The sequence below is a fragment of the Salvelinus sp. IW2-2015 genome, linkage group LG4q.2, assembly GCF_002910315.2.
Source record: "Salvelinus sp. IW2-2015 linkage group LG4q.2, ASM291031v2, whole genome shotgun sequence".
NCBI classification, from domain to species: domain Eukaryota; kingdom Metazoa; phylum Chordata; class Actinopteri; order Salmoniformes; family Salmonidae; genus Salvelinus; species Salvelinus sp. IW2-2015.
Genome location: NC_036843.1, coordinates 7,692,296 through 7,717,018, shown reverse-complemented (window position 1 = coordinate 7,717,018; position 24,723 = coordinate 7,692,296). Strand labels below are relative to the sequence as shown.

General features: G+C 43.4%; 2 protein-coding genes across 4 annotated transcripts in view; one reads left to right on the top strand and one right to left on the bottom strand.

Annotated features, from left to right (window-relative positions):
• Window positions 1-17,599, top strand: part of LOC111963208 (TOG array regulator of axonemal microtubules protein 1) — a 41,595-nt gene extending 23,996 nt beyond the window's left edge. Inside the window, exons 3-22 of one of the 3 annotated variants that reach the window (XM_023986507.1) lie at window positions 3,837-3,965; window positions 4,054-4,296; window positions 4,394-4,689; window positions 5,238-5,467; window positions 5,644-5,744; window positions 5,835-6,005; window positions 6,138-6,203; window positions 7,165-7,334; window positions 7,496-7,667; window positions 7,811-8,041; window positions 10,873-10,996; window positions 11,216-11,321; window positions 11,604-11,839; window positions 12,022-12,180; window positions 12,287-12,413; window positions 13,011-13,126; window positions 13,538-13,718; window positions 15,597-15,816; window positions 15,929-16,015; window positions 16,350-17,599. In XM_023986507.1, coding sequence (XP_023842275.1) covers window positions 3,837-3,965; window positions 4,054-4,296; window positions 4,394-4,689; window positions 5,238-5,467; window positions 5,644-5,744; window positions 5,835-6,005; window positions 6,138-6,203; window positions 7,165-7,334; window positions 7,496-7,667; window positions 7,811-8,041; window positions 10,873-10,996; window positions 11,216-11,321; window positions 11,604-11,839; window positions 12,022-12,180; window positions 12,287-12,413; window positions 13,011-13,126; window positions 13,538-13,718; window positions 15,597-15,816; window positions 15,929-16,015; window positions 16,350-16,609 — 3,425 coding nt within the window. In that variant the 3' untranslated portion in view covers window positions 16,610-17,599. Of the gene's footprint in view, window positions 1-3,836; window positions 3,966-4,053; window positions 4,297-4,393; window positions 4,690-5,237; window positions 5,468-5,643; window positions 5,745-5,834; window positions 6,006-6,137; window positions 6,204-7,164; window positions 7,335-7,495; window positions 7,668-7,789; window positions 8,042-10,872; window positions 10,997-11,215; window positions 11,322-11,603; window positions 11,840-12,021; window positions 12,181-12,286; window positions 12,414-13,010; window positions 13,127-13,537; window positions 13,719-15,596; window positions 15,817-15,928; window positions 16,016-16,349 lie in introns of all 3 variants that reach the window. The other 2 variants (XM_023986506.1, XM_023986508.1) reach the window with 2 other exon arrangements.
• Window positions 17,600-17,861: 262 nt separating this feature from the next.
• LOC111963207 (coiled-coil domain-containing protein 28B) lies at window positions 17,862-24,299 on the bottom strand. Its single transcript, XM_023986505.2, has 6 exons — window positions 24,071-24,299; window positions 21,922-22,222; window positions 21,622-21,791; window positions 21,305-21,459; window positions 20,195-20,217; window positions 17,862-20,057 (listed from the first exon to the last, which is right to left on the bottom strand). The coding sequence occupies exons 2-6, from the start codon at window positions 22,158-22,160 to the stop codon at window positions 20,003-20,005; spliced, it is 642 nt and encodes a 213-aa protein (XP_023842273.1). The 5' UTR covers window positions 22,161-22,222; window positions 24,071-24,299; the 3' UTR covers window positions 17,862-20,002.
• Between the last annotated feature and the right edge of the window lie 424 nt (window positions 24,300-24,723).

Below are 24,723 nucleotides of genomic sequence, written 5' to 3'. Positions count from 1 at the left end.
GCATAAAACATTTGCATATTAATATAGCCTAGATGTAAAGCTGGGCTTCAAAGGGTAGGCTCAAAACAACAATTGTAAATAAGACACAGATATAGACTAGATCAACAAAGCAAAACCGCACAGGGAAAACACCAAACACGGACGTAGACAGGACATGCAATGTTACTGGGAAACTGGGAAATAACAGTTAGAGTTGGTGGGGTGTTTTGGCCTGCCTGGTGACATACCATGTGGTAAATTAGTTAATAGACCAATAAGAAAGAGTTCCAAACTTCTCTGCCAATAACAGCTCGTTTTCAGTTTCCCACTCAGACCACTCTGCCAGTCCTAGAAAATTATTGCCTGAGAATTTGCTCTTTGCTAAGAACCTATTTTTGTTTATTTTTTACAATTTTGATGGAAAACAGAGTAAGGTACGAACTAAATTGTTACCCAGAAATGATTTACACTGAACAAAAATATAAACGCAACATGTAAAGTGTTGGTCCCATGTTTCATGAGCTAAAATAAAAGATCCCCGAAATGTTCCATACTCACAAAAAGCGTATTTCTCCCAAATTTTGTGCACAAATTTGTTTACATCCCTGTTAGTGAGCATTTCTCCTTTGCCAAGATAATCCATCCACCTGACAGGTGTGGCATATGAAGAAGCTGATTAAACGGCATGATCATTACACAGGTGCACCTTGTGCTGGGAACAATAAAAGGCCACTCTAAAATGTGCAGTTTTGTCACACAGCACGATGACACAAGTTATTTTTTATTTTATTTTTTTACCCCTTTTTCTCCCCCATTGGTAGTTGGTCTTGTCCCATCGCTGCAACTCCCATACAGACTCGGGAGAGGCGAACCGTGCGTCCTCTGAAACACAGTCCAGCCAAGCCGCTCTGCTTCTTGACACAACAACCGCTTTACCCGGAAGCCAGCCACACCGATGTGTCGGAGGAAACACCATACACCTGGCAACTGTGTTAGCATGCATTGCACCCGGCCCGCCACAGAAGTCTAGTCCTCATTGYGACAAGAACTTCCCTGCCGGCCAAACCCTCCCTTAACGATGCTGGGCTCGAACCAGGATCTCTAGTGGCAATGCAGTGCCTTAGACCACTGCGCCACTCGGGAGGCCTAGATGGCTCAAGTTTTGAGAGAGCATGCAATTGGCATGCTTGCTGACTACAGGAACGTTCACCAGAGCTATTGCCAGAGAATGAAATGTGAATTTCTCAACCATAAGCTGCCTGCAACGTCGTTTTAGATTCCAACCGGCCAGCCAAGGACCTCCACATCCGGCTTCTCCACCTGCGGGATCGTCTGAGACCAGGCACCCGTACAACCGAAGAATTTATGCACAAACTGTCAGAAACCGTCTCACGTAAGTTCATTTGCGTGCTCTTTGTCCTCACCAGGGTCTTGACCTGACTGCAGTTAGGCATCGTAACCGACTTCAGTGGGGAAATGCTCTCCTTCAATGGCCACTGGCACGCTGGAGAAGTGTGCTGTTGAATGAATCCCAGTTTCAACTGTACTGGCAGATGTGGGCGAGTTGTTTGCTGATGTCAATGTTGTGAACAGAGTGCCCCATCAAATCAAATCATGGTGGCGGTGGGGTTATGATATGGGCAGGAATAAGCTACGGACAATGAACACAATTGCATTTTATCGATGCCAGTTTGAATGCACATAGATACTGTGATGAGATCCTGAGGCCCATTGTCTTGCAATTCATCCGCCGCCATCACCTCATGTTTCAGCATGATAATGCACAGCCTCATGTTGCAAGGATCTGCACACAATTCCATTGCCTGCATACCAACCAGACATGTCACCCATTGAGCATGTTTGGGATGCTCTGGTTTGATGTGTACGACAGTGTTCCAGTTTCCACCAATATCCAGCAACTTTGCACAGCCATTGAAGAGGAGTGGGACAACATTCCTCAGGCCACAATCAACATCCTGATCAACTCTACGCGAAGGAGATGTGTCGCGCTGCATGAGGCAAATGGTGGTCACACCAGATACTGACTGATCCTACTTTTTAAAGTTTTTTTAAGGTATCTGTGACCAACAGATGCATATCTGTATTCCCAGTCATGTGAAATCCATAGATTAGGGCCTAATGAATTTATTTCAATGGAATGAATTTCTTATATGAACTGTAACTCAGTAAAATCTTTGAAATTGTTGCATATTGCATTTCATTTTTGTTCAGTGTAATATTGAGATACAAACAGCTGCATTGGACCTTTAAGAAATGCAATTGGTTGGTGGATATAATGTCTAAAATCTTTGATGGGCTGATTTATTACAGGGAATAATCACTGTCAGCTGGTGAGGTTAACCTGGCACACGTTAGCCCTGTGCCATATGATGGGATCAGCTACAATGTAGAGTTCAATCACATGCAACTACGTCGACTGTTGTAACAGGCTGACGTGCATTTTCAGACCGAGGTCCTGGTTAAAATTAAACATTTTCTAATGTTCGCGAGTATGGACCCAATGTGATCAAATACATACATTTTCTGTTCTCTGTAGACAAAGGAGAATATATGAGGTATTAATTGTGAGGGAGGAAGGCCAGTAAAGTGGATGAAAGCAATAGAGTTGGCTACAATGATTTATTGAAGTTCCTCCACTTTGCAGTCACAGTTGGTTTGTGGTCACGTCCACCAACCTGTCAGAGGCTTCCTTCCCATTGCAGTCAACTAGCCCACTGTTGACTTGGCCCACTCTGGAAGAGTGGTCAGGAGAAAAGCTCTCAAAGGAAGGAAAGGACCAGACTAGGTGGGGAAGCCAACTGAGATAATACAGCAGATACTGTGTCATGAACAAGCGGGGATGCTAGCGATATTAGGTATTAAATTGCTAGTATCTTGGTGTGCAACTTTTATCAAGATACCTTACAGTGAGGTTACCTGTGACAGGAGAATATGATACAAGCCACTTTTGGGGTATGGAATGCATGATTGGTTGATTTGGACATAATAAGTACTGCTCTGATATAGCTTATCCCCACCTCCACTGCCTTGACTACCGGTACACATACGTAATCTTGACACAATGCAGAATGTAATCCTCTAAGTGAAGACTACAATTGTATCAGGTGCATTGGGAATTTGAATTGAGTCCATGTACCAAAATATTGTACAAGACTTTGCTAAAGTAGCCTACAAAAATGTTAAATAATTATGATTTGTATTTATTTTTCCTCTGTTTTTTGCTTTTACAGCATGCAGTGGAATACAAAAACTGCTAGATTCTATGGTGAATTGTGTGTGGGAGTGTGTTGTGGTGGGAGTGTTTTGTGGTGGGAGTGTTTTGTGGTGGGAGTGTGTGCGAACCGCTATGTAGCCAATATTTAAAAGAGCAGTCTGTGCTCACAGGCAAGACTGGACTTGACTCTTTTTTTTCTGGAGGCTGCAGAACACGCCAGAAACTTTTACCACCCAGTATGAACAAATAGTCTCTAAAAAATCTCCCCCGTCCTTCTGCTGCTCTCTCATGAAAGCTGTTTTCCATCGTTACTGAAAGAATGGGTTTGTCAATGCATGATTTAACTAAGCTCTGACTTAGCCAAAGGTATTAAACCTAGACTGAATCATTTATCAAATGAAACAAACTTAGATCAGTTTACATTCCCCTGCCAGTCACTGGGCTCACAGGTTAGCCTGATCTCAGCTTTAGCTTACCCTCAATGAAGAGGACTCAATTGACCATATCACTTTGAAGCTTAACATGAGTTGCTGAAGCCACCAACAATAAGTCATCATACTGTATTGATAGAGAATAGATAATGGTTATGAGGTACAGTAATAGCTGATTCGTTGTCCTCCAGGTTCTGCAGAGCCCAATAAGCCCCTGTCCTCTAGAAGGAGGGAATCTCCGGGACGATTGAGAAGGAGTGGGAGCCTTGACTTGGACCCTGACATCTTCAAATCGACCAACTTCTCTGACACAGAGGGAGGTGAGGAAGTCTTTACTCTGCTCAGCCTAAGTGCCTTCTACAGAACCCAGTTTCATTGAAAGGTAACTGAAGGATCTTTGTGTTGCAGTGGTACACAAGGCCCGTCTCCTCCCCGGGACCCCCGGCGTTGAGCGCACGTTCTCCCTCCCCTCGGCCCAGGGCACCTTTCTACTGCCCTCCTACCCTCTGGCTACACTCCCCGGGGGCAAGCTGACCCCAACACTGTCCCGCCGCCACGCTGACTCCTCGCTGTCTATGTCCAACACCTGGCCCAACAAGAGAGAGAGCAGCCCCCACAGACTAGACCCCAGCTCCTGGAAAGACATATCAAGTATGGGTCTGGTATCTACTGCATATTATTGGGTAGATCCTGGTCATCATGTTATTTAGTTGAGGCATGTTGTAGAGTGCTCTCTTTGTCCCCACAGGTGACTTCTCATCCAGCAGGTGTTCTCCACGGCCTCTTCGTGCCTCTCTGGTGAGCTCCTCGTCTGCCTCGTCTTTCCGGCAGGCTCTGAGTGGGACGCGGACCGTGTTGCCTGTTTCCCGGTCTCCAGGCCTTCCCCTGCCAGAGCGGGGCCAGTCTCAGAATGGCCAGCGGTTCAATCCTCCAGCTCCATCCAGCCTGCAGGACCACCTGTCTGAGAGGAACCTGGATCTGGATCACCTCAGCCTGCAGGACCAAGACCAGGAGCAGGAAGAGGACAACCTGGACCGGCAGGAGGTTAGGATCACTGTTTTACACACGGCTCTGCTTTTTATTTTATTTTACCTTTATTTAACTAGGCAAATCAGTTAAGAACAAATTCTTATTTTCAATGACGGCCTAGGAACAGTGGGTTAACTGCCTTGTTCAGGGGCAGAATGACAGATTTTTACCTTATCGGCTCGGGGATTCGATCTTGCAACCTTTCGGTTAGTAGTCCAATGCTCTAACCACTTATTGAAGTCTCCAGCTGAATGTAGCTAGGACACTGTCTGAAAACTGCCATCTTGCCATCAGAGATTTATTCATAGCTGTACCCATAACTCTGAAAACCTCAGTGCTGGAAGATGGAATGTGGATCATGTTTTCCCTTTATTAGTGTAGCGGTGGTGAAATGGGTCATATTTGGGACTAAGTATCTGTGTGGTAATGTTAGTGCTGGGTAAAAAGACTTGATATCTAAGTTGTCATMGATATACACCCATGCATAAAATAGTATCTGTATTCACAGCACACTCTCACCTTTCTCTCAGGTTACTGATGAGCTAATGTGTTGTTGTTTACAGATGCTGAACTCTCTGCGCTCCCTGCGCTGCAGTGCAGCTAAGAAGAAGGCCAAGGTGAGTCTGAGTGGCTCAGACCCTGACCCAGATAGCCCTGACTCAGCCATGAAACTGGAGCTTGCTCTGGACCCCCCCTCTCAAACCTCCCCCACTGTCACCAGCCCAGCTAGCAAGAGCGGCCTCTCCAGCATCTACTCACCCCCAATCTCTACCCTCAACAGCGCCAAAATCAGGTACATTCCACTAGATTCTAAGCAGGCTCTAAGTTGAACCAAATGAGATCCAATTTCAAGAATAATGGGGGGCAAAGGGGTCAAGCTATGATATTCACGCCTTCAAGTAGACACACACCAAGGTCTGATAGATATGATGTCCCTTCTGGTGAATCACCTCTGACCTCTGTCAGCAGCCCTGGGAATTCTGCATCCTCTTCAGCAAAGCCTCACATTGCTAGACTGCCTTCTGCTAAGCTGAGGTCTTCTGTCTCCATGGACGTCAGTGCCCTTCAAGGTACAGTGAGGATTTGACGTATAAAAGGATCTCTCTGATTAGTGTTGTTTCTGTTGCTGTAATAGTGTGTTTGTGTGTTTTCTTCACTAGGCTTTCCACTCCGAGATAAAATCATACCGGAAGTAAGTGTGATTGGTCAAAGAGTCCCATACTCGAACGGACCTATGGAACCTGAGGAAGAGGACCGGACTAGAGAATACTCTCCACCCCCAACTAGACCAGCCCTCCGGGAGCCAGTCGAAGCCCTGAGGTCTGCCAAAGGTCAGTCACTGCAAGGAGGTCTGCTCCATTGAGGCATATTACTCTCTTTAAATTATGGGTATTTTTCTATATGTTTTTCATGTTTCAGTGACTTGTTTAAAAATAAAGATGATATGCTTCTCTGTTCCTCAGGGTCCCAGATCTACAGCAACAGGAACTCCCCACTCACGGACATGCCTGAAGGTGTGGTTGGCAGAGGTCAGTCCTTAACGGTCTCCATTTATTTTACGACTCTGTGCCGTTGTTCAGATGTCCATGATGTCCAATACTGTGTTCTTAGGTCATGGTGTTCTGGCTCAGGGCTGTGTTTAAAGGAATACCAACATATTTTGGTATTTGCTTCATTAGTCCATTGTTGATATAGTCCCAAAATGTTTTCCATATCAGCAATCAAGTTTTAAAGATCTATAACTTTCAAAATACAGAAATACAGTCGGTATGATGCATTTTGCATCATATAAAATYACTAAAATGTAGAATGTGATGCAAAATGGATCATACTGGCTGTATTTCTATATTTTGAAAGTTATAGATCTTGAACACTTGATTGCTGACATGCAAGGCCCTGTCTGGAGGCCACACAGTATTCGGGCCAAGTCAAATAATTGTTTGGATTAACTCTTGTAGTTGGCAATACACTTAGCTTTGGCACAGTAACAGATGGAAAGACTTGCAGAGGAGAGAGTGCATCATATTTTGGAAGTCATCACTGCTTACAGTATTCTGTAGCTATGTAAATACATTGTACTGCTCAAGGTTTCAACTTTGTATTTATTATGGATCCCCATTAGGTAGTACCAAGGCAACAGCGACTCTTTATGGGGTCCAGACATATTAAGGCAGTTACATGCAATTAAAAACACTATATTACATTTCAGATTTTAGATTTCACAACACATTAAGTGTGTGCCCTCAGTCCACTACTCTACTACTACAACACAAAATCCATGTGTACGTGTGTGTATAGTGCATATGTTATCATATGTGTGTGTCTGTGCCTGTGTGTGTCTCTTCACTGTTCCATAAGGTGTATTTTAAAATCAGATTTTACTGCTTGCGTGAGTTACTTGATGTCGAATAGAGTTCCATGTAGTCATATGTTTCAATGAAAACATGAGCTTGAGCGCTCTTGAATCTTCCTCACTTCCCCCCTCTGCAGGAGTGTTTGGCTTGGTGATTCTGTCCAGCCGTCCAGGCGTTGCCATGTCGATGGAGCAGGGCGACTGTATGACCAGGCTGCACAGTGACCCTCCAACTGGCATCTACAGCCATGCTGTCCTCAGCCACCACCTGGACCCTGACGACAGCCCAGACGCAGAGGAGGCCAGGGTGAGCAGATCCACCATACTGTACATACACCACCAACAACCTCTGAGACTACATTTCCCATTTGGTATTACAGATTGAGAGAAGATATCCCTCTACCACTGCTATCAGTCAGTTACACCTGTGACATGTATTTGGCTGGAGTGTTGTGTGTTTGTGTGCAGGAAAAGGTGAGAACGTCTAGGTTTGCGCGGAACAAGATGAGGCAGCAAGGATTGGCGCAGCTGGAGGGCCAGCCTGCCCTGGGAGATCGTCAGAAAGCTGACGGGATGCGCCTGCACCTCAGACAGGGGCAAAATGACTTGGCTACAGAGGATACAGCAGCCATTTCCAAAGGTCCAATGTATTTTCCTTAACCCTCCAATACTTTTCATAAACCTAGTACAGGATTTCTCTTGATACACTGGCTTTTGTAATGTTGCAAAATTTTGTCATGTGCTTGTGGTTCATCTCTACAGTGTTTGTTCTTCGCCTAACAGACTTGCATCTGAACGGTAGCATAGTGACATCCACCAAGGCTGACTCTCTACCAGACAAGTGTCCCACCAGCCCTGCCAGCCCCCAGGGACCCCAGAGCCCTATTAAATGTTTCAGCCCCCCCCACCAGCCTAGCCCCCCCACGGTCCCTCCCAACCCCAGGAGCACCCTGGCCCGCCTGAGGAGGGCTCCCAGTTTCAGCAATACACGGCCATCCCTCTCACACAGCTCAGGTCAGCAGAACAGTCTGGCAGTCATCATATAATCTCTACCTCTTTGCAGTTATAAGGTGGCGCCACACTGTTTTTCATCATAGCATTAAATACAGAACTGTATGTTCTGTGACGTCTCATTCATTTGAGCAACTTAATGGTACTTTTTAACATGGTGGGTAGATGAATCAGTCAACACATCATATGTCACTCTAAAGAGGTTTAGTGCACTACTAATTAGCCCATCACAGCTCCAACAGTAGCTGAGCTTGGCAACAGTAAATTAGATGTTCTCTTAGATAATGGAGTGTAAAGCTTTGTTTTCACAGCTTCTATTAATACGTCTCCTGCCACGCACGCTGCTTCATTTAGCCAGTGACTGATATAACTGTAATGTAACAATAGAGGTGTAATGTAACACTCAGCTGTGTGTTGTCTGCACACAATACCCTATAATGTCAAAGTGGAATTGTGTTTTAAGAAGTTAGTTAATTAAAAATGAAAAGCTGAAATGTCTTTGGTCAATAAGTATTCAACCCCTTTGTTATGGCAAGCCTAAATATGTTGTTCCTGTTTGCAATAAGGCCCTAAAAAAACAGCAAAAACTGTGGCAAAGAAATGTACTTTACTGTATGTCCTGAAGCGTTATGTTTGGGGCAAATCCAACACATCACTGAGTACCACTCTTCACATTTTCAATTATGGTGGTGYCTGCATCATGTTATGGGTATGCTTGTCATCGGCAGGGTCTAGGGAGTTTTTTTTAGGATAAAAAGAAACGGAATAGAGCTAAGCACAGGCAAAATCTTACAGGAAAACCTGGTTGTCTGCTTTTCAACAGACACTGGGAGACAAATTCACCTTTCAGCAGGACAATAACCTAAAACACAAGGCCAAATATACACTGGAGTTGCTTACCAACATGACATTGAATGAACATGACAATGATCAACAACCAACTTGACAGAGCTTGAAGAATTTTTTAAAGAATAATGTGCAAATATTGTACAATCCAGGTATCAAAAGCTCTTAGAGACTTAACCAGTAAGACAAAGCTGTAATCGCTGCCATTGGTGCTTTTACAAAGTATTTACTCGGAGTGTGAATACTTATGCAAATTCGATATTTCTGTATTTCATTTTCAATAAATGTGCAAACATTTCTAAAAACATGTTTTCACTTTGTCATTATGGGGTATTAAGTGTATAATTAAATTTAATCCATTTTGAATTCAGGCTGTAACACAACAAAAGTGTGGAATAAGTCAAGGGGTGTGAATACTTTCTGAAGGCACTGTAGATATTGCTCTCGAGTGGCGCAGAGGTCTAAGGCGTCACTACAGACCCTGGTTCGATCCTGGGCTGTATCACAACCGGCTGTGATCGGGAGTCCCATACGGTGGGGCACAATTGGCCCAGCGTCTTACGGGTTAGGGGAGGGTTTGACTGGGGTAGGCCATCATTGTAAATAAGAATTTGACTGACTTGCCTAGTTAAATAAAAGGATTTACAGTGCATTCGGAAAGTATTCAGATCCCTTGACTTTTCCCACATTTTGTTACATTAAAGCCTTATTCTAAAATTGATTAAATGAAAAAAAATCTACACACAATACCCCATAATGACAAAGCAAAAACTGGTTTTTGGAAAATAAAAAACAAGACACCTTATTTACATAAGTATTCCCTTTGCTATGAGACTCGAAATTGAGCTCAGGTGCATCCTGTTTCCATTGATCATCCTTGAGATGTTTACCTGCATGTCAAAAATCAAGCCATGAGGTCGAAGGAATTGTCTGTAGAGCTCCAAGACTGGATTGTGTCGAGGCACAGATTTGGGGAAGGGTACCAATAAAGTTCTGCAGCATTGAAGGTTCCCAAGAAGACAGTGGCCTCCATCATTCTTAAATGGAAGAAGTTTGGAACCACCAAGACTCTTCCTAGAGCTGGCTGCCCGGTCAAACTGAGCAATCGGGGAAGAAAGGCCTTGGTCAGGGAGGTGACCAAGAATCCGATGGTCACTCTGAAAGAGTTCCTCTGTGGAGATTGGAGAACCATCTCTGCAGCACTCCACCAATAAGGCCTTTATGGTAGTGGCCAGACGGAAGCCACTCCTCAGTAAAAGTCACATGACAGCCTGCTTGGAGTTTACCAAAAGGCACCTAAAGGAAACCTTGCTCATCCCTGCGGTGAAGCATGGTGGTGGCAGCATCATGCTGTGGGGATGTTTTTCAGCGTCAGGGAGACTAGTCAGGTTCGAGGGAAAGATGAACGGAGCAAAGTACAGAGAGATCCTTGATGAAAACTTGCTCCAGAGTGCTCAGGCCCTTAGACTGGGGTGAAGGTTCCCCTTCCAACAGGACAACGACCCTAACCACACAACCAAGACAACGCAGGAATGGCTTCGGGACAAGTCTCTGAATGTCCTGGAGTGGCCCAGCCAGAGCCCGGACTTAAAACTGATCGAACATCTCTGGATTGACCTGAAAATAGTTGTGCAGCAATGCTCCCAATCCAACTAGGCAGAGCATGAGAGGATCTGCAGAGAAGAATGGGAGAAACTCCCCAAATACAGGTGTGCCAAGCTTGTAGCGTCATACCCAAGAAGACTCGAGGCTGTAATCGCTGCAAAAGATTCTTCAACAAAGTACTGAGTAAAGGGTCTGAAAACTGTGATATTCAGTTTTTTTTATAGTTTTTTTTGCCTGTTTTTCGTTTTTCATTATGGGCTGTTGTGTGTAGATTAATTGGGGGTGGACTATTTAATCCATTATAGAATAAGGCTGTAACATAACATGTGGGAAAAAGTCCATTATAATTGTGTTGTATTTAATTATGCGGTTGTGTCCTCCAGATGAGTTGTCCCCAGGCACTCCCAGCCAGAAGAGTGACCTGACAGAGCAGCCTGAACTACAGCCGTTCTCTAAACCTGAGCTAGCACTGACACAGAGCTTCAAACTCCTCAACTCAGACGACTGGTGAGCTTTATTCTTCATTTGGATCCCTATTCGCTGACGTTTTAGCAACCGCTAAACCTCCTGGGGTCCAACTGAACCTCAGCGCCAGCGTTTAACCCCATGCTATACATAGACATTGTCTAGTCAGACCCAACGTCAAATGTCCATTTATCATTTTTGGATGCATATTAGCAATGGATTGGATTTACTCAATTTCTATTTCTAAATGTGTTAATGAAGGGAGAAGAAGATTGAGGGCCTGACCTCTCTCCGTGGTCTGACGCTGTACCATTCAGACGTACTGCGGAACAGGCTGCATGACGTCTGTCTCGCACTCATCCAAGAGGTACGACCACGACTCCTCATACTTTTAGTCTTAAATAAATGTTCATGTCCAGTCCATTTTCCTGGGGACCCTCATCCAATCTATTTTCTTCCTTCTAAATCATAATCTCAGCCTCAATCAATTCAGTACAGGGTGGTCCTTGTAGACTCTAGCCGTTTAATGACTGATTTTTCCTACGTCCTGATGAGGAAATGTGACCGTTCAAGCCCTTGGTGAGATGGCTGAAGAAAAAATGATCTAGCTGATTCAATATCATCATCATCCGAGTGTATTGCTCCCCAGGTGAGGAACCTTCGGTCGGGTGTGTCCCGTGTTGCTGTTGGGGCGATGGGTGAGCTGTACACCGTACTGCAGAAGGGGATGGACCAGGAGCTGGAGGCCACTGCCAAGGCTCTGCTGCAGAAGGCTGGGGAGTCCAATGCCTTCATCAGGCAGGATGTGGACGCAGCGCTGGACAGCATGGTGCATCATTGCACCCCCACCCGCAGCCTCAACGCCCTGCTCACCAGCGGCCTCAGGTCAGACAGACACTCACTGTCACCAACTAGCACACTCAGCAGTTCAGCACCAGTACTTGAAATACATGCTTTGCTTGAAGATATTGAATCTTATCATGCTTGTATATTATCATTAAATTGGGCCATTAGGCTTTATTTTCTGTGGTGCTGATCACATCCCTGATATTGTCTCTTGTGAACAGTCACCTGAACTCAGTGGTGAGGAAGTGCGCAGGTCATCACATGGTCAACCTGATGGAGAACATTGGCGCTGCCCGCCTCCTATCTGGAGGGAAAGACCTCACCGACCGAATCCTACCTGCCGTCATCAAGCTGTCACAAGACTCCTCCCAGGAAGCTAGGTAGGGAGGGAATTTTGTTTAAAACCAATGTATGTCTGTTTTAATGCTAGTACGTGTGTCTGTTATCAATAGAATAAGTGGCATTGTTTGAGGCTGTTCTTCTCAGGTACCAGGGACGCCGGATGCTGCTGTTTCTGTCATCACACCCTGATTTTGATAAGATGTTGGAGAAATATATCCCTGCCAAAGACCTGGCTCCCATCAGAGACACTGTCTTCATTCTGAAGACTAAGGTACAGAACACCGTCTAACTGAGAAGGTGTGTGTGACCGTTATGAGTCATTCCTGTCGATTTCTGTCTCCCCCTGCTGGGAGCTTGCATTTTAAGACGAGGCACGTTTACTTTATGGTCCAATGCAGCCATTCTTATCTCAATATGAAATCATTTCTGGTGAACAATTACTGTGATTGTTTTCAATTAAAATGGTAAAAAATAAACAAAAATAGCTTCTTAGCAAAGAGCAATTTCTCAAGCCAGAATTTTGCTAGGACTGTCGGAGTGGTCTGAGTGGGAAAATGAAAACTAGCTAGACAGGTTTGGAACTCTTTTTCTTGTTGGTCTTTTCACTAATTTACTACCAGGCCAGAACTCCATCCCACCAAAACAGGCTGACATTTCAGGCAGTTTTTTCGAACAGCTCTTACACAAAAAGGGCGTTATCATAATTTTCACAATTTCACAGTATTATTCCAACCTTATAGTGTGGAAATATACTGTATATAAAACACAGGAAAATGACGTTTTTGACTGCACTAGGCCTTTAAGGAAGCAGTGGTTACATGTGTGTGATCCATGTGTGTGATAACATGTATGTTAATGTGGTCTGAAGGGCCTGGGAGAGATGCCCCAGGACACCCCGTCAGCCAGGGGCCGGCGTTCCCTCCCTGGCAGTGGCACAGTTAGGGCCTCATCTCTCAGCAGGGAACCCCTCAAAGTGGTCAACAGGTGGGCAAACACAACAACAATAACTGAAATGTGTAGCACGTCTGTCTCATCAAGTTTACACCCCTAGTATACTGAACTGTTATGGTTAAAGCCATGGCTAGCTTTGCTGTTTGTCCATGCATTAGCACAGTTTTGTCAATGTACAGTACCAGTCAAAAGTTTGGACACACCTACTCATTCAAGGGTTTTCTTAATATATTTTGATTTGTTTAACACTTTTCTGGTTACTACATGATTCCATTTGTGTTTATTTCATATTTTTGATGTCTTCACAATTATTCTACAATGTAAATAAAAAACCCTTGAATGAGTAGGTGTGTCTAAACTTTTGACTGGTACTGTATGTACAGTGTGTTCATGTGTCAGTACGAACTCCTCTCCATGACTTACCTATTGTTTGTGTATCTGCAGGGAGTCTGGGCTGTACAGCGGCAGACCTCAAGCTCACAGCATTGCAGACAAGACGGAGTACATCAAGCAGCTCACAGCCCTGCTGGGTTCAAAGGACTTCAGAGAGCGCATCAAAGGCATCAACCAGCTAGTGGTGGACTGCGAGCATAACCCCAACATAGTTATCGGCAGCATCTTTCCGGTAACTGACGTCATCTGAACAAAACCAGATTTCTTTAGCCTTATAATATATACTAGTGGTTCGCGGGTTAGATGTTTGTTTGCCAGCATTTGCTAATAACCCATCCGCAACCGCCCAACTACATGTGATAATGGGAAAATCTGAGGCCCGCACCCAACCCAAACCCGCTAATATAGAAAATGCACTGTAGGCCACAGTCAGAGTCATAGACGTGGAGCTTACAGTTAGGCCCTAAAGCTTAGGCTTACGCACTAATACCAGATAGACTAAAATAATTAAAGAAAAATCTCAAAGTAGCCTGTAGATATAAATTGCACAACAATTATAGCTACATTTGACGTTTTTTTTAAGGCAGGGCTTGACATGAACTTTTTTAGCCACATGTCCTTCGCAAAACTAGGACCGATTTAAAAAAAAAAAATTTTTTTTTACTTGTCCAGAAGAAAAAAGGTTCTGTAACACCATTTTTACATCATCGTATGATGCAAGGATGCCACTTTACAAAATAAAATGCATGACTATTTATTTTACCACAGAGAATCAGACCAAAATGTAGGATACACACTGGCTATTGACTTTGCATATTGAAGCCTGTCTCAAAATACAACATTGCCCCTTGAAGGCTCTCCTGGCTCTCCAATTACAACCAAATACTTTTTATGTTTTTATAAAATAATTCCCTCCGAAACTAAGTGCGTCCCGTCATCGCTGGGATAATAAATATGGATATGGTTTAAAACAAACTCTGGGACAACAGATTCAAAATTCATGCAACCACTGCACACTTTTTTTTTAAAGCAATGAGGCTGATGCTACAGATCAGACCGTTTAGCTCAACAATGCGCACATAGACCACTGCACCACTCTGGAGGCCCTAAGGCACTGGATCGCAGTTGCTAGCTGTGCCACTAGAGATCCTGGTTCGAGTCCAGGCTCTTTCGCAGCCGGCCGTGACCTGGGAGGCCCATGGGGCAGCGCATAATTGTCCCAGCGTCGTCTAGGTTTGGGGAGGGTTTGGCCGGCATTGTCCCATCGCGCTCTAGCGACTCCTGTGCCGGGCTAGGTGCATGCACGCTGACACGGTCGCCAGGTGTACGGTGTTTACTCCGACACATTGGTGTGGCTGGCTTCTGGGTTAGGCAGGCATTGTGTCAAGAAGCAGTGCGGCTTGGTTGGGTCCTGTTTCGGAGGACGTATGGCTCTCGACCTTCGCCTCTCCCAAGTCCGTACAGGAGTTGTAGCGATGAGACAAGACTGTAACTACCTATTGGATACCACGAAAAAAGGATTAAAAGTAAATAAAATAAAATAAAAAATAAAAACAATGCGCAGATGGCTCAAATGTTCCAAAATGCAATTAACGGGAAAACATCATTCTCAATAGCGCACTGCACGAGCTAGTGGTTTCATCTTTTCCGAGATGAACATATCCGTTAGAATTAAGAAAGAGGGGAGCTCTAAAGATGCACCAACTAGCATGGGTTACTAATATGACAAGGATCATGACTTTTTTCATGTCCATTCAGACAATTGAAATCTATATTCTTCTTGTCCAACAATTTTTTTGAGGGCAAGCGTTCATTTTGAGCCCTGTTTCTCTTCATTCAACCCGTCCGCCACCCACCTTTCATCCACACAATATTCCATGACCCTAAATCCGCCCGCCTCGCAGATATAACTGCAGAGACTGCAGGTTATGAATCAACCAGCGCTCACTATTATATACCCTAAGCTGCCATTTGCCGAAGTCCTCTGACTATCACAAAGAATACTAGCTATAACTTTTATTGACCAAATATAAACCATGCAAATGCCCCTAGATAAGAGGACCCATGTAAGTAGGTCATAATTGAATCTATAGTAATGCTTCTCTCCCAGGTATTTGATGCCTTTAAGGCCAGACTGCAGGAGTCCAACAGTAAAGTCAACTTGTTCGCTCTGGAGTCTCTGCAGAAGATCATCACTGTGATGAAGGATAACCTGGCCCAGGTAGTCTACATCCTGGTACCGGCCATCGTGGACAATCACCTCAACTCCAAGAACAACGCAATCTACAGCGCTGCCATTGGAGCCATCCATGCACTCATCCAAAACCTTGGTAGGTGTCTGATGATGTTTGAGATCACATCATCTAGTTTGAGGTTCCATGCGAGGCTGGAACGTAGCTGAGAGGATGACCAGCTCTGACTTGTCCTTTACTTTGTTCACAGATAAAACCCTCCTCCTCCAGCCTTTCTGCACCAAGGCCCAGTTCCTGAGTGGCAAGGCTAAAGTGGATCTCATAGAGAAGGTTGCAGGTATTTTCACTGAAACAATTTGCTTGAGATAAATCCCCTTAGCAACCTAGGTTATGTAGATGATACTTTGTAAACTTCGTTGGATTTTTAACGTTTGGATTAGGATCTGAGTTTACAACAGCTGCTAAGCAACAGTGCAATGGCAACTGTCTTTCTGCCTGCCCTCCAAGGAGTCTTTAGCCTCTTACAAGGAGGGAGAAACAGATGTGTCAGTGCCATATGCTCTCAGCATTTCATAAGCTCCTTGTTACGTGTTTTCTCCCTTCCTCCTCCCCCCCACTTCCCTTCCTTCCTCCCCCCTCCTCTTCCCGTCCTCTTCTGGCCTGTCTTTCAGATCTGGTGACAGAGCTATATCCTCGTAAGCCTCAGGTGGTGGAACAGAAGGTGTTACCCCTGCTGTGGCACCTCCTGGGCACGTCCAGCCACAGTGGCACCGTCCACGGCCGGGGCGGCAGCGTGCGGGGGGCCACTGCCAACCTGTGCCAAGCCCTTTACACCCACATGGGGCCTGGGCTGGCAGAGTGCGCCGCCTCCCAGCATGCCAATGTCCACAAGGGCCTCAACGAGTTCCTGAGGACCCTCCCCTCCCCCTGAGGGCCTCTCAGAAATCACAACCTTCAAAACACAACCAAACCCCCCCTAGACAGAAGAACAGAAACACTGACCTTACTTGAAGACAGAGATGTTCTGCATTTCTAATAGTGCCTGCACTTTTTTTACGTTACAGAGTATAGAATGTCCTTTAAGATGAGAGCCCTTAAATCAACTCTCTTCTCATCAAGTTAGGGTATTCTTCAATAAAGGAGCGCAGACAGGCAGACAGGCTTCAGCTGTTGGCATCAGGTCTTATTCTCAACAACCTGCTCTCTTTGCACTTTGAAGAAGTCGCTCACTGTCATTATAGTTGTCGTCATGTATATTGCATTGGATGTATTGTAATATGATTGTCGCTGTTTATGAATCTTATTGTACGCAAATCTGAGACAACATTACGAAGAATGTACCATTGAAATGCACAAAAAGGAAACGGGACAGAAATATGTATATTTTTGCTGTTTCATTAAATGTAATATGTGATATTTCTAAGTTGTCTTATGCAGTTGTTTTAAATATTTGTCAGTGAAGATTAATGATTACAAATTACTTTTGTTTAGTTCAAATGTGTGATTGCACAGTATTAGCCTAATTTGTATGCTGTACAATGTTGCAGTTTGTAAGTCCTATTGTGACAATTTGTTGAAGTGCTGTTGTGACATGTCTTATTTCTTGTTTTATGACCAAAATGTACTGACAGGGAATCAAAAAAATTATAATTTTCTTAAAGATTATATATGTACACTGATGCCTAAATCAACTTTGGGTATAAACCAACAATACTGGGTGGGTATAACGTTGAAACCATTTAGCTTTAAACTAACGATTGATACAGAGACAGTGAAGCCCAGGTCTGTGATTCTGTGTCAGTATAGTGCCAGTCTTGAAGTAGCCTTTCACTATTCTGTTTAAATTATATTGAACTTGTTTATTAATGAGAGGAAAGACCGAGATTGATATATAAATAAAGTGTTTATTTCTGTAAACTAAGTGCTCCAGTTGGTTTAATTCTTATGCCTGAAAATGAGTGAGAACAACTTCATTGCGAGGAAAACCACTTGCCTGCTTATACCATCATTGTAATGTGTCAGTGTGGTTGGCCTTGTTGCCTCGTGTCCCCCAAAGGGAAAAAAGAGGATAATGTGTGTGCCTGGTCTTTAACAACCTTGAGGAAGATGGCGCTGTAAGGTAAGGATCTATTTCAATCACTACATGCAAGACTGAGCATCTGAGTCAGTTAAAACAAGACCACTGTCACTGATTTGCTTTTATTTACAAGTAAATAAATACAATTAGTTTTGCAGGGGTTAAATGACAAAGTTAGGCCCCTGTGTTTTGGGCTTTCATGTCACATGACCTAGATTTTAACCTTTATTTTAAGCATTTTCCAAAAATGAGCACCACACCAAAAATGTGAGCAATTGTCTAAGGATGGTGCTGGACCATCTGACATAAAAAGAAAATGGGACRTTTTGTTAAATCTTGTAATAATTACGTCGATTCGTTTTGCAACAAAACCGTTTACTCCAAACGGAAAATGCAAACGAGAGWTTCTATTGGACAGATAGGTCCCTCCCCGTTTTATTCCGTTTGGTTCTTAAACCGTAAACTATTTCTGTAATGAATACACCCCTGGTCATATGACAAAATTGAGCAAAACACAGGGCCTTAATAGCAAAGCAAAAGACAAGATTGTATAAAATGTCAAGTTCCTTGAGAAGGTAGTTCTCATTGACAGATATGTAACAGGGTCCTAGTAGTCAGAAGCTACAGTTCTTATAGGACTCAGGTCCAGGCCATATTGGAAAAAGAGGTAGGCTTGGCAAGGTGAAGTAAAACAAAGGTGTCGTATCTTACACTTCTAATGGACCAAAGAAAGTTACTTTCTGATCCCATACACACTACATGCTGAACTTTTAAAACCAATGACACATTAATCATCTTAGAAATGAGTATATGATCTAGGCATACTAGTTTGGTTTAGAGTTTAGCAACTTGTATGAAAATCACAGCAAATGGAGAGCAGCTGCCTTGTGAAAATGATGGTTATTGATTTCTAACATGAAGAGTTTAAGCTACTTTGCAAAAATTAAGTCCCAAAATGACCTGACTAGTACAACACTCTTTGGACTCAACCCGAGACATACTGCATAATGTTCTTTGAATGTAGTATCTTGCAGTGTGTGTGTTTTATGCATGTTTCTACAACATGTTCTCTTCATACACATGCATCAGATGCTCACACCCACAATTTCATTTTACATCTACCATTCGTGGATAAGGGTAAATAGCCATGGCCTAAATGTTTGTCCATCCYTTTTACAGCATTGCAGTGGCTGGTTGGGCTGGCTTGTGCTTTGGAGGGTTGCTGCTGCTACTGCTGAGCCTCAAATGCCTGAATATTCTAAGCTAAGGCAGCTCAGTGCCAATGCAGAGCCAGCAAGTTTCATTATATCTTGGTTGAACAATTTCTTGACATAGCTGTGAGAAAATGTCCAGTTTGAGAAACTACAATGACATTTTCAGACTGTAGTAATCAATTTTAGACATTAGCTCACATACTTAAATTTCACCAAAATATACAATTTATATCTCACACTGTTCAAGTACTCTCTTCTACTTTATGAAGCATAAAATATTTATAAACATTGTATTTCTAACCACCACATCCAGTGTGTCCCTCCTAATCATAATAAATGTTTTGCTAGAAGGTATTAAAATCAGGGCGAACATCCCAAGGTGCTGAGCTGACCCACAGTGACTGACAACATGGGCTAACATGTTGTTTTTGCTACAGTTGATTATATGGCTGTGTACATATATTTAGCAATCAAAGATATATAATGATGTCCTTAATTTCAGTAAAGACATGATCATATGACAATGAATGAGAAAATGCACAATATCAATATCAATGCCTAACTTTACAGCAAATGTTCTCCTTTATATTATAAAGTATGTGTGCCTCTGAAACAGGGAGTTGGATAAAGATGGTGGATATCTTGTCTCCTTTACAGATGTTCACACACACACCACACACACACATAACAACAGGATTCATTAGCGTACCCTGCCGCTGCACTCTATACAAMTATAAGTTCAAAGGCTATTCTTTAACTTTCGGAATATTCCTTGACAAAAGATGTAGGCTAAAGCACAGTGCAATAACTAAAATAAGCAGAACTTGTGCTATGAATGTGGAGTATTTATCACTAGATCACAGTTGATGTGCTTGACAGTTGACACCTGATTGAATGAATCATATACAAATCATGATCTAACCAGGGGCTTTATATGGCCCAGTTTTGGTGCTAAGGCAGTTGGATCAATATCATGGCAACCTTTCCTCGTCGTCGTGGGAAGATGAGCAATCTGTCATCCTGATCTCCCTCGTCAAGGTCCAGACGTCTTGGGCAGATCCTGGTTTTCAGCCAGGTGTAGTTTTTGTCTGGACACAGGTACATTAAGGATCCAACACAGACACATTAAGGATTTAAGCTAAATATAGTTGTTTCAAAGCCAGTGTTTTCCCAGGTGAGACAGCTGAATCCCAGAGATTATGAGACAACTTTTAGAAAAGGATACATTGAGCTGCTGAGTTCCTCCAGCTGAAGGGGAAATGAAGAACATAATCAGATTATGTAGTCCCACGTTGAGGTAATCGGAGTCAAAATTCATTAGATGGAAGCATAAACTTACACAACAATAGCCTACAGAATGTTAGATCAATACTGAACATCATTTCACCACATCAATCATTGTATCACTGTTAGTAAGCCCTAAATAAACCCAAATTATTAAATTAAATTCTTCTAGCTAATCTACACAGTGAAAATGTAATTTCACAGCCCATCTGTTTTGCTGCTACATTATGCTCTGCTGCTATGGCTACAGAGTATTCTTGGCACCCATATCTCTAATGAACTGAAGGGCTTTCACACTACCCTCACACATACCACAGCACCCCCCCCCAGCACAAATACCACACCACAGCAGTGGATGCTAGAAATCAAACTAACAATAGACACATTTGACATTTTGGGCCGAAGGTCAAATTGTCTCTGGTCTGTCGTTCTCAATGTTTGCTGCCTCTCCACAGCCAACTACTGTGTACCTGGATAGTATGTGAAAAGCATGCATTATTAATTAGCACATCTTTGGACTAGATGTTGTCCAAAAGACAGCAGTGTCCTGGAGGGAAAATATGACTCAAGAGCATCTGCTTAGGATGTAAACAATGTATGGGAATAACCATATTCTGCGTATTTAAAAACAGCATGTAAATAACCATTGCACTTGACTACAGTGTGGCTCAATATGACCCTACCCACTGGGCACAGACTTCAGTTCAACGTCTAGTTTTGATGTACATTTGATTGAGTTTTCAAATAACGTGAATTCATTGTGAAATCAACAGAACATGTCACGTCATTGGTTTTAGGTTAAACGTTTGTTGAAAAATAGATTAAATTCCCTTGCGTTAATGACTTTTTCCCCCAAATCCAATCAGTTTCCACGTTGATTCAACGTCATCACATTTTTGTTGTTGAAATGATGTGTAAACAATGTTGATTCAACCAGTTTTTGCCCGATGGATTATGTTCTGGGTAAGGACATAAATGTGGAGAGCTGTGTACTACAGTGTGAGTAAATCATTCATTGAGTACTGTAGAGAGTGTTAAGTTAGGTGCATACATTGCAGAGCAGGTGCTCCAGGTTGTGGTCAGAGGCACACTTCCTCTTGTCCTCTGACAGCTCCTCCACATGGCTGTCCAGACTGAAGTGTAGCCGTGCAAGCTTCTCCTGCATTTCACGCACATGCTCCAGCTGCTCAAAGGAGCAAACCTTCCCTGAGAGGACACAGCAAGCGTCATTCACACCTTTACATATCTGTCGAAGGGACATAACTTCCTACGTGACCATGGTACTATGGCACAATGTCAAACAAATGGCTGCATTTCCACTGCGTAACTGTGTCTCAGTATTCACTGGGTGGTCCATAATCATCTTACCAAAAGCCTGTAGTTTTCCGGAGTGGAAGTCATTGAGCAGGTTGAGGAGGCCTCCCTCCATCTCTCTCACATCAGACACATCCGTGAGGAAGGAGTGCTGCAGCGGGGAGGACTGGGCCATCTTACTGGGCCCTGCTGGCTGGGGAGCCCTGGCCTTCTCCTTGTGAGGCCTGGTGAAGACAGACCAGACAACAGGAAATAACAGTAAACAGAACCTTTACATTAATCCATCCTCCAATATACATTTTGTCAATCCAACTCATTTGACTCATTAAAGTAGACATTGTGACTGTTACAAACCTTGTGGTCTTTGGTGGAGCTGCTACGACCACACTGAGCACATCTTTGGACTGTCCTACTGCCCCAATGGACCTCTTGAACTTGCCTCTGTTTTTGGGGGAGGGGGGTTGGGGGAGGCCAAGGGAGAAGGTGGCACTCTTGCTGGAGGGGAGGACTGAGAGCTTACGGGGGTTGACCGGGGGAGGGGGGGGCTGGGGTAGAGACACCTTGGGGCTCCGCTTCTTACGCTTGTCCTCCATGGCTTGTTAGTGTGAAGTCCTCTGGGTAAGATGAGTGGACCCTGCCTGAGCCTCAGGACGTCCTGTAACAACAATAACGGTAGGAAGTCAGGCGCTAGCACTTCCACTCCCTGACAGGACTGGAGAGGGCTTGGAGGATAAACAGGGTCTTAGCTAAGGAAATGCATGTTAAGTATAATGCATAACAGTTTCTCCATTGGTTGTAAGCTAGGAACATGTAAAATCATGACTAAGACGCCAAAGGGAAAGAGTGAACCACCACCCAACAACAGACATTTTACTTGGTAGACCTGCTAAATGTCAAATTGATGGCCACCTGAGTGGCGCAGTGGTCTAAGGTACTGCATCGCAGTGCTAGCTGTGCCACACTAGAGATTCTGGGTTCGAGTCCAGGCTCTGTCGCAGCCGGCCTTGACTGGGAGACCCATGGGGGGGTGCCCAGCGTCGTCCGGGTTAGGGGAGGGTTTTGCCTGCAGGGCTGTCCCTGTCCCATCGCGCAATAGTGACTCCTGTGGCGGGCCGGGCACAGTGCACGGTTTCCAGGTGTACGGTGTTTCTTCCAGTGCATTGGTGCTTCGGGTTAAGTGGGCATTGTGTCAAGAAGCAGTGCGGCTTGGTTGGGTTGTGTTTCGGAGGACGCATGGCTCTCGACCTTTGCCTCTCCCGAGTCCTTACGGGTGTTGCAGCCATGAAACAAGACTATAACTACCAATTGGACAGCATGAAATTGAGGAGAAAAATATATAATAAAGTCAAATTGATGTAATTCTCTAATTTCAAATGGAAATTAGTAAACCAAGATACTTGCTGTATCTTGAATACTACCAAGATACACCCGTTGAAGCAGCCTCTTATCAATGACACAAGATCCTCTGGCAAACAACAAAGGGGTTCACTGCATGAGGATTCATGGCTGGATGGCTGCCAGGGTGAATGTACCCAACCTAATATTCTCAAATATTCATAATTTTGACTAGCTTTGTAAATGTTCAAGGTGAACAAAGTCACACATCCAGGTAATACTACAGGCTTATGGGGAAAAACATCAAATGATGAGGATTCATTTTAGAACGTCTGTCCTTGTATAATAGGCCTGTGTGAAACAGTTCCACTGAGTTATTTTTAGAATGCATCATGTCCTTGTAATTGGTCTGACAACATATTGCAAACAAGTCTTTCAACTGATGTAGCTGAAAACACGTCAATCAATCATATTGGCAAAAATGACAGAAGTTCATATTACTTGGGATTACTCATATAACTTCATATAACTTCATATTACTTGGGATTACTCATATAACTTCATATAACTTCATATTACTTGGGAGTGATTAGTGAGATCTTGTAGACCTAAATTTCACTGTTACCAATACTATTTTTAACTTCAAGAAATCAGATGAATATATATGTGTGCATCCCACAAACATATTGCTTTAAATGTATTAAAATATATTTAATTTAATAAAAGGTTTTTAACCGATGGCTGAATGGGCAAGAGATAATGACAGTGGATTGGACCAGAGACGTGTTTATTCTAGGACGTTGATGCGCACGGTTCTTCTTTTTATAGCCTAGCCCAAATAGTAGAACATCTCATATCCGGTTGTTGTATTATAATGGTTAATTCATTATTATTTCATACACTGAATAATAAAAAAGGGATACAGAATAGGCTATAGCCATCCTCATCTGAACTTAAATCAGTGGACTACTGTGGTCCAAAGATGGCCACTAACCACACAGTCAACTTGATCCACCACTAAGCTGTGCAATAAATAAATTCACTCGCAATAATGTAAACTACAAGAAAAAATGAGTGCATTATATAAAACATAACAATGTCGTATTTGCAGTAAACCATGTAAATGACATGAACAAATGCGTCTATCAGAAGACAATAGATCACTTACCGAGTGTATTACGCACGAAAAATCTGTCAAACGAACACCGCGTCACTTTCCCCTGAAGAATGTTTATCATCTCATACACATCTTCATAACGGTTGATTAATTGAAAAATAATACATGAGTAGTGGACAACAGCCACATAGAAAACGCTAAATAAAATCCCAGACGCGGCAATGGAGCTCACTCACCACCGAGCTATACGTCTTTATCCTGCACTTAAAGGGCCAGACACAACATTTCTTCCACTGGGATATGATCCAATGAGCAGGAACATGCACTATAATTGTCCCATCACAACAAGTCTGAGTGGTCATGCTCATGGATGGAGAGTGCAAGCCAGATAATTTAGGTCCCATGAGCACGTTGTTGAAAGATGCTGCAGTGCATTCAATGCGGCTCTGTCAGGTGGACCTGCTTGCCAAGAAAAAAGTGTTGTATAGAAGATTCTTTTGAAAGGAAGCATTGGAAAAATACCAATACTTCAGAACAATGCCACCAGCCTGGAGTGGGTTTAGGCCCCTAGTAAAATGTTTTATTTTTTACAAGTTATTAGCAGCTTTAGAGAGCCATGTCTTCTGCGAATAGGCACATTTGTAAATAATGAGAAACAATCTAGCTGTGATATTGACACATTTTTAATGTTAATAATCATTATT